The sequence below is a fragment of the Cucumis sativus genome, chromosome 2 (genome assembly GCF_000004075.3).
Source record: "Cucumis sativus cultivar 9930 chromosome 2, Cucumber_9930_V3, whole genome shotgun sequence".
NCBI lineage: Eukaryota > Viridiplantae > Streptophyta > Magnoliopsida > Cucurbitales > Cucurbitaceae > Cucumis > Cucumis sativus.
In genome coordinates this window covers 22,001,665-22,011,667 of record NC_026656.2, presented here as the reverse complement: position 1 = coordinate 22,011,667, position 10,003 = coordinate 22,001,665, and the positions used below count along the sequence as shown (strand labels likewise).

The window sequence follows — 10,003 nt, the reverse complement described above, 5'->3', positions numbered from 1 at the left end:
AACTTATATTTAGGCATCTAACAAATTATTGGTCAATTTTTCTTTTTCCAAATAACTTTCATTTCTTATATGTATATTTGGTGACAATGAGATGTGTATGTATTAAATGGATTTGTGGAACAATCGTCCATTTTCCAGAGCGCAAATTAAAAATGGTTAAAATCTCACGTTAACTTGAAAGTGGTCTTCTATTGTACGTAGACCTAGGTTAAAGTATCATTTTGTTTCTAGACTGCTTACAAAGGACCGGTACTTAAAAGAATTATCACTTATTTATCTTCCATCCATTTCATTCCTCTCGTTTGTGGCCAATCACTTATAGCTTTAGAAGGTGAACATATGGGTATAATTTACACATGGTATCTCAAGGGTAATGTTTTCATTTATATCATTTAATTTCTCTATTTTGTTTTAGTTTTCCATTTCTATTGCATGTGTTTGATTAGGTAATTGGGAGAAAGGGCAAGAAGCTTTAGAACACAACGAGAGAGATACATAATTAAAGATAATGGTTAGAGTTTAGGGATAAATAATAAAGGAGAATGGAGAAGTTTTGATGAAGAAACAAGGTGACAAAATAACAAGGAATAATAAAGAAAACTCGAGGAATAAATGGGAAGGTGAAATAACTAGAGAGAATGAATAAAAGTTGCGGAAGAAACAACATAATGAAATAGTTAGGAAGAAGGAATAAACATTGGAAGGGATAAACAAGATGAAGAAATGAGATCAAGATAGAATGTCATATTTCGTACTCATATCAACTTTTTTTTTTAATCTAACCTTTATTATGTGTTAATTGCACTGTTGCTAGAGACCACCTTCCTAACCAAGCAACAAACATGTCATCTCTCGTCTAGGTTGCGAATAAGACCAACATAGACAAGCTCACAAGAAAACCACTTGACTCGTTCACAAAGCCATGTTGGAAGATTCATGGTCATAGACATAATATTCAACAACCGTCCAATCCATCAAATCTTATTTGAGGTAGCTAGGAGTGCATATCTTAGTGAGGTAACTAGGTGCATACATCTCAATTGAGGTAGTTGGGTACATACCAATATAGTAGGACTCCAAAAGTCCCTAGTTGAACGAGAATATTGTCAAATTACTGAAAGAAAATTTCTATGGATCATAGGATTATAATGCTTACCTACTAAATTAGCTTGTAATGTGTTGGAATTATTTAATCACTTAAAACCAAATACTTCAAAACTTTAATGGCCTTGGAAGTGTACAACTTAACTTTTGAAAAATGGTACGTCGTGAATGTTAGTCCTATCTACTATCATGAGAAGAGATCGACTGTAAAAGACAAAACTAAACAGTGTCAATAATTTTTTTTTTCAACGTTCAAATTTCTTGAGCTTTTAAAAACGGTGGGTAAACCGTAAACGGTAAAGGGTGTATGTGTGTGTAAAATGAAAGAGCGATGCAACTGCCTTTCAAATAAAAAAACAGTAAAGTTACTGCGCCGCTGACCTGCTCTGCCACAGCAGCGTTTGTTGAATCCTGATTGGTTGTTCAGTACACCTAACCAAATACTCATCCGATAAGGTCGCCGGCCCACCTACTCCTTCCCTCCCTCTCTCTCTCTCTCTCTCTCTCTCTCTCTCTCAATTCTTCCGCTTCTCAATTCAATTCCGACGGTGAGAGCTCTCTTCCGATTCTCTCTCTCTATTATTTTCTTTTTCAAATTTTTCTTAGCTGCGATGGAAAAACAGGTTCCTGTGTACGATTATCTGCTTAAATTCGTTTCGAGCTGTCTTAAATGTCTATCGTATTGGTCCTCTTCATCTTGACCGTGCTTACATCTGTTCAGCTCACCGGACATTGTTGATAACTTCATTTCAGCTTTGGAAACCGAGTTTTTTTTTTTCGTTTTTGTTGTTTTTCTTTTTGGGTTATCTCTATCAGCCCATTGTCGTGGTGATCTATTATGCAATCAGGAATATTATACTGTTTTCTTCATCTTCTTTGATTAAGTGCGCGATCTTATCATTCTGGATTGCTTTGTTGCTTCTTATTATTCTGCTTGGAAGTGCAGGTACATTAGGTTTCTCCTAATTTATGGCTTCAACAGTTCTTAATGCGCCTAATAGCGTTCAAAGAATTAATGGTTTGGATTGGGGCTCCGATGTTGGGCTAAAACGTTCGCCAAATTCAAACTTCCTCTGCGTCAGGACCTCGGCCAATGTGCGTTCTCCACGTCTTTTCGTCGTGAGAGCTTCCGAAGAGCGTGACGCACATATGAAGAAGCTCGGAAGAAGTGATGCAGAATGTGAAGCTGCTGTTGTGGCTGGCAACATTCCAGAAGCGCCTCCCGTGCCGCCGAAACCAGCATCACCGGCTGGGACTCCTGTGGTTCCTTTGCTGGTTAGTGCTGTAGATATTACTGGATTTTCACATAAACTAAAATTAAAAGCAGACGGAAATTAGTTTTAGAGATAATTACAAATTACATTATAAGCTTGGTTGGTGAAATTTGCAAGTCATAGTTGTTTTAGAAATGACATTCCAATCATGTTCTGCCTTAACAGCGCATGGTTTAATTTCATTAAGAACTAATGGCTACAATTGATTATTATTTGTATGTTTTGCAAAGAATAGAAATGCTTAAAGCAAATTTTAAAAAGTGAACTGAATGATTGGCAAAACACGGAAATGAAAGTTTTTGGGAATTATAGTGTTGCCTCCAGCTTTTTCAATCAATAACAAATATGTTTGAAGTTTTGGAATTAGTTTTAGAATTTTGTGTTGTCTCTGCTCCTAAGCATGCATACAAAAGTTCTAGATACAAACTATATCGAAAGAATCATCAAACATTATTTTCTCTGTACTTCTAGTTTCATTTACACTTGGACCTATATATTAAAGTTGAGTGCTTTCTGCTTTTGATGAATTTTCCATCAGCCTCTCAGCCGTCGTCCACGTCGTAACCGGAGGTCTCCAGCAATGAGAGCATCGTTTCAAGAGACCAATCTGTCACCTTCCAATTTTGTATATCCACTATTTATTCATGAAGGTACTTGGACACACTTTGCAACAATTTCTTATTTTCATACTCTATTATGGTATAGTGCTGTTTGCATAATCTCTGTCAGCTTTTAGGCAATGTAAGTCTAAAGATTAGGGGAAATTTGCAGGGGAGGAGGACACACCAATTGGAGCTATGCCTGGATGTTATAGACTTGGATGGAGACATGGACTTTTGGAAGAGGTAACTTAGCCATATGGACTCTACTTTCTTCTGATCGTAAAGGACTAAGGATTTGCATTGTTAAAATTTTCACTTTTGCACGTTTCTTAGTAGTCTGCTGTTATTTGGATAGTCTCGATGTTCAGATTCAGCAACAATATATCCACATCGTTTGGGCACTTGGGTTTTGTTTCAATCTGTAAGAATTCTTCTTAGAAGGAATTGACTGTTTCAAGTAATACTTGAGACAAGGGAAAAGTTGACTTTTGGCTCTCAAGGGTAAAAAATTATGGATTTATCTCTTTTAGAAGGTTTTTCAGGCAAAGTGCATTCCTGATGAGAGGAGATAGTGTAACTTAGAGATGCCCATGCATTAATGCTAATTAATAAGATAATCTTGTTGCAGGTTTCCAAAGCTCGAGATGTTGGTGTCAATTCTGTTGTGTTATTCCCTAAAGTTCCAGATGCATTGAAGGTTTTTACTCCCCATTCTTATACCATTTGTTTTTTTACTAGCACAAGATGATCAGGTTTTTCTTCAGACTCCAACAGGGGACGAAGCTTACAATGATAATGGTTTAGTGCCTCGAACAATTCGATTGCTCAAGGACAAATACCCTGATCTTGTAAGTTAATTACACCATGTTTGGATTTTTATTAAAGTTATTGAATTATCATGGTTTCATGTGTGGAAAGATCACAGTTGTATATTGTACCAATATATTTTTTCAGGTTATTTACACTGATGTTGCTTTGGATCCGTACTCTTCTGATGGCCACGATGGTATAGTTAGAGAGGATGGTAAGAGCAAATACCTTTATTTAAATGGCATTGCACCCGTAGAAGCATTATATAAAATAATCTTTACATGAATAACTGAGATAACTTAGCAAGAGCAAAAGTTTACTATCACCTTTCCATTGATAAACTATGTCTGTGCTGATGCATCTATAACTGTATAAGTTTTGCTCCACACCTGATCTTGATACAGAAGAAACTAGAATGTGAAATAATTACGTGTATAGAAAAAATTTGACCATGTGCATGAGAGAGTATTTTACATCCGAACTACTTTACAACGATATCAGATATGCAAGTGGGTTTGTGCTGAACTTTCCTCAAAATAAGTTCCATTTTCTGATGTGCAAATTATATTGATGACGGCTGCAAGCCTGTAATCTTTAATGGAAAAATATCTGCTTGGCAGTAGGCAGCAGAGGCTGTTATTGAGACTCTTCGTAGGAATTTGATTTGTTAGAATTTCATAGCCATCGGCCTTTTATTCCAATTTCATCAGCGTTAATTCAGAATTGACCTTACAGCGTAAATAGATGTACATGGTCAGAGTTCCTTTATTATTGTTTTTTTTTTCTAATTTTACAGGAGTTATAATGAATGATGAGACTGTACATCAATTATGCAAACAAGCTGTCTCCCAGGTAATTTTCGAAGATCTTTTTCTATGTAAATTCAACCATTGAAGACTATAGATTCGTTTCCCATCTATGATTTAGAGTACTGAAATTATGCAAATATGCCCAACTATCTTTCAACATTTATTGTGATCAAACTGTTATGAGTCCCAATATTAGGGCCAATTTGGATTGGCTTAGAATTTTTTTTCTTCCAAAAATTCATTGTCATTAAGCACTTTTTTATCGAAATTTTTTGAAGTAAAAGCACTCACATGTTTTGGCAACGTTTTCTCAAAAGTCTTTTTTATATATAATTTTTTTTAGTTTGTTATATACTAAAAGTGGTTTTTATTAATGTCTAAGTTAATATATAAGATGACTATATAATACTATAAACTAATAATTCATCGAGTTGACTGGTGGGGGTGGTGGCTGGAGTTGATCAGTGAAGAGCAGTGATAACCATGACAATATTGTGGAGGTGAGATAGATGACTTTGGGGGTGTTCGGTAATTTTATAGAAACGGGGAAAATTAACCATTAAACACTTAAAATCATTTTTCTAAAAGTTGATTTCGAGAGTTCATCCTAAACCAACCGATTTTGCAAACTCATTTTTTTCAAAATCCATTTTGAGTACACTTTAAATTTTTTCAAAATGATTTTTTTTTTAAAAAAATTAATTTAATTTTATTTTATAAATTAAACACTTAAAAAGGAATTCCAAACACACCCTTAGGCCTTAGTATGACATGTTGCTTATAATTTTATGGAGTTGAGTGGACTCTTACTTTGTTGAATGGGACAGTACATATGTATTCATTATTTACCTTACAAGCTTCTCCCAACCCAGGCAGCATCCTTTCGTATGTTCAATTACGAGAAATTTACTGACTTATTTTGTGGCTTAATAGCTTACTTACTTTGATTACTAGGCCCGTGCTGGAGCAGATGTTGTCAGTCCAAGTGACATGATGGATGGTAGAGTAGGAGCAATTCGAAGGGCTCTTGATGCTGAAGGCTTTTATCATGTCTCCATCATGTCTTACACAGCGAAGTAATTTTTCATCATCTATTTCACATTTGTTCTTCGTTTTTGTTTTCTTTTCTTAGATGCAAGTATGTAAATCTAATTTTAGGTTTGTGCTACTTAATTTTATAGAATATATATGCTCAGCCTTCTGCCTGTTAAAAAAATTTGAAATGATATTTATTGAAAGTAGGGAGGTAGAATAAACACAAATTTACATGGAAACCCTAGTGCGGGGAGAAAAACCACGATGCTGATATTTCTTATATTTTCTTATGATAATAAAGGTACAAAGGGGAAATATTTATATGCAACACGAACCTAATTAAAATAATAAAAAATTAAGGCAAAGTAAATCTCAACTATTCTTGGACTTTCAACATGACCCAAGCCCACTATTTCTTTCAATATTTAATCCTACATGCGTTACAAAACTATGACTTACGATTGTTGCAGTGTTGGGAGTTTATTTATTGTAAATAGCGTGGAAATTAGACTTATTAGATGCTTCAATCAATCTTTGCCTCTAATATGTTAGAAAATTGGAAGTTTGTTGTAATGAGCTATATTTTAACAATGCAGGGAAGTTAGTGGTTGAATAGGATACCTGATGGTGTATTTTTTTTTTTCATGAGAATCAAATCCTTATTGAATATTTCTGACTTTACTTTCAGCCCTTATCACTTAGAGGGTGAATGTTAAATAATATGCAGCATGTCTTTCAACCTCAGCAAACCAGTTTCTGTATGTGCAGCCAATTGACTTGAATATGGCAATTATGCTGCTGCTGCTGCTCTCTACCACTCTCTTCTTATTTTCTCTCACAATTCATGAACGGTTCAATTACTCCTTTTGATATCAGTAATGATTTTTTCTTCTTTTAAACAGGTATGCAAGCTCATTTTATGGTCCATTTCGTGAAGCACTAGATTCAAATCCTCGTTTTGGAGACAAAAAAACGTATGCAATTTGTTATATTATCACGAATTGAGATTTTACTTGCTTTAGGTTCCCATTTAGCAAACTAATCTTGTGCTCAACAAAAGTTACCAGATGAATCCAGCAAATTATAGAGAGGCTTTGATCGAAACCCGTGAAGATGAATCTGAAGGAGCAGATATTCTTCTGGTTAGTTGTCGTTTTTGGGTATGTTGTAGAAAAGTTTACATGGTGGTAGAGTCTATCTAGCTAAACGTACTTCTTGATGTACAGGTGAAGCCCGGTCTACCCTACCTGGATATCATAAGACTTCTTAGGGATAATTCTCCTTTACCTATTGCAGCATATCAGGTATTATTAACTAATCCACTATTTTCAAATATTATTTTATGTTTACCAATTTTCTTATTCATCCTCATGTTTTACAATATGACCATTAAATATCAAAATTTTGCATGACATTCAGTCGGTCTTCCTTTGGAGAGAGGGAACGTCGTTCATGTTTAAAACATGTTTGGTCTATTTGACTAATAATAAGTTTAGTCCTTTGTGTATGGTGCACGGTTTAGAATGTTTGCTAGGAAGAATGAAGTGATGTCTTTACCATGTGTCAATAAGCGTCTTGTGCCTGATGTTCATGACTAAATGTTGCCATGATTCAATAGAAATAGAAATAAAAATAGTAATTCAAAATCTCTGACATGTCCAAAGGCACATTGGTCATGTAAATGATGACTTCTCCATCTTATTTGGCAAGATTATTTGGTTTGATCTCACTCTTAGGATTTCTAGATTCTTTTATTGTATCATTTTGCATGCTGGATATCTGATAATTAACAAGCGTGGAGCTTGGAGAAGCTGGAGGCTAATTAAACTATAGCTAATGGCTGGTATATGTACTAATAGATATTCAACTCTTGTTTGAGAATGAGGTCTAAATTGTGGTTTTAGACTGCATAAGTGAGCTGTGCTCGATGGTGTTGGCATTGCCTTCGTCCCAGGGGTCGGAGGTTCAATCCCACTTCATGCAGTTGTTGTATATAAAAAAAGTAGTTTTTGACTTAAAAAACTTTTGTCAGTGTTTACCAGAATGAAGTAATTAGAAATTCAGGTTATTTATTTATTATTATTGTTGTTTTATTGTAAGAAATGATTTGAAGTAATTAGAAATTCACGTCCACTGTTTCTTAAGCTCACCATTATTTGTTCTTCCAGTAATATATCTATAGGGTTATTATGTGTACATAAAGTTTAGATTTACAACCCATTTAAATTTCCATAAAAACCATCGCAAGTGATTGGAAATTTGGAATACGTATGATTTATATGCATATTTGTAATCTTTTCAAATAATTTGAGTTTTTTGGTTAGGTATCGGGTGAATACTCGATGATCAAGGCTGGTGGGGTTCTCAAAATGATTGACGAAGAAAAGGTGATGATGGAGTCCCTTATGTGTCTCAGACGGGCTGGAGCAGATATAATCCTCACATATTTTGCTCTTCAGGCAGCTAGATGTTTGTGTGGTGAGAGGAGGTGAGAGTTATGTTAATGTGCATTTGTAGAGAATTTTCGGTCGTCAAAACTTCATATCAGAGGTTTTTTCTCAATAAATTCTGTAATATTATTTGAATATCTTTTTAGTTTAATTCAATGCTCGATTTGCCAAGTTTTACTTTCGTAGGCCATAGTCATAATTGATAATATGTAACTTGATTTAATCAAGTGGGCGTTCCATAATCTTCATAGTTTAACTATGATTTTTAGTTCAAAAGGTAAAAACTTAGGATATCACTTCACAACACGAAAGGGTGTGACCGGGAGGTAATCACATCTTAGACGATATTTTGAAACGACTGATGGTATATAATTAAATTGCTTCCTTGATCTTGTTATTTTTCATTCTCCATGTTTGTATGTACCTTTCATCGTGTAATAATGGTTGAATGAGTCATAATATGAAGTATGAAGAATGGTCTGTCTACATGAAGCTTAAACTCTCCTTTCTCACTACTAATAATAGAAGGTTGCAATAACAAAACCGTGAAGGAAAAGTCTTAAGTTCTCTCAAAATTTTCTAATTTACTCATAAGCTTAATTTGATGGTTAAAGACAAATTCAATTACATATAACTAACACTCCCCATTTTTACTATCTCCATCTTTACTATGCAAGAGAAAGATGCACGAATTGATCTAGTAAAAAGAAAATTCATCTCTCCTATTTTTGACCATTGTATGCTCCATCTTAAGATTGTACGAGCCATGTAAATCAATGTTCACTTTTTTTTTTGTAAAATCGTTTTAAAATGATCTAATCTAATTAAAGAGCACAAAATTTTCAAATGTGTTTTAATTGACCAAGAAAGTGATTGAGTTTATGTCAATTCACACCAATCATCATCTCTAAAATTCTTTGATTCTCATTGGTTGAACTAAAGAAAGCACTTCACTGTCCAAATAAAAAATGTCTAGCTTTTCAACTCTGGATGAAACTTGAAAAAATACATTTTGACAACCAAAGAAATACATTTTCACCACCTCAGTCTCACAAACAATGACTCAGTCGATGCCCAAGCCTACTGTAGTCTCGTTGGGTCCCTCCAATACCTCACTCTTATGAGTTCTGATCTCTCCCATGTTGTTAATCATGTTTGTTAGCAACTTCAAAACCCAATAGAAAAAGACTTTTGAGTTGTGAAACGAATCCTTCGCTACATTAGAGGGACTATAAATTATGTGGTTTACTTATTTTTAAGCAAAGTACTCATAACCTTTATGTGTATTGTGATGCAGTTTGGGTTGGATGCACTACAATCAGGTGTAGAACAACAGTTTTTTGTGTCTATCTTGGTGCAAATTGCATTTCATGGTCTTTGAAAAAGCAAACCATCGTAACTAGATTAAGTGTTGAAGTTGAACATCGTGTCATGGCTAGTGCCACAACTGAACTTACCTGGATCACTTCTCTTTAGTTATCTTGGTGTACCCCTCAATCAAATACCTAAACTCTTTTGTGACAATCTTAGTGCGTTATACGTGACGGTCAATCCAGTATATCATGTTCAAACCAAACATATCGAGCTTGATTACCACTTTGTTCTAGAAAAAGTGACTAATGACTCCCTCATCACTCTCTTTGTCCCTTCTCATAAACAACTAGCTGACACATTCACCAAGCCCTTACCAAAAACACACTTTATTGAGTTACGAAACAAACTTGGAGTTTCGTAGTTCAATTTGAGGAAGGATATAAGAGATCAAACATCTCAAACAAGTTGACACCAAATTCGAATGAATCAATTTACCTCAAAAACCAGATAATTAACCTTGACATAAACCTCGTCCAAATTCATCACGATTATATTACCTTGAATGGAAAATATGACCCTTGCTAATTTTTTTTATTTTTGTCCTC

At 34.6% G+C, this 10,003-nt stretch overlaps 1 protein-coding gene across 2 annotated transcripts; it reads left to right on the top strand.

Moving 5' to 3' along the window:
- Positions 1-1,476: 1,476 nt before the first annotated feature.
- LOC101222312 (delta-aminolevulinic acid dehydratase, chloroplastic) lies at positions 1,477-8,261 on the top strand. Of its 2 annotated transcripts, none has more exons than XM_004138617.3 (13): positions 1,477-1,652; positions 2,051-2,379; positions 2,917-3,028; positions 3,150-3,223; positions 3,609-3,677; positions 3,745-3,828; positions 3,935-4,004; positions 4,587-4,642; positions 5,554-5,675; positions 6,537-6,608; positions 6,695-6,776; positions 6,861-6,938; positions 7,959-8,261. In XM_004138617.3, exons 2-13 carry the CDS (start codon positions 2,074-2,076, stop codon positions 8,124-8,126), a joined length of 1,293 nt encoding a protein of 430 aa, XP_004138665.1. In that variant the 5' UTR covers positions 1,477-1,652; positions 2,051-2,073; the 3' UTR covers positions 8,127-8,261. The 2 variants fall into 2 exon arrangements, with proteins under 2 accessions (XP_004138665.1, XP_031737088.1); XM_031881228.1 differs by lacking the exon at positions 1,477-1,652 and adding an exon at positions 1,703-1,727 and having other exon boundaries at positions 7,959-8,240.
- The last annotated feature ends 1,742 nt before the right edge of the window (positions 8,262-10,003 follow it).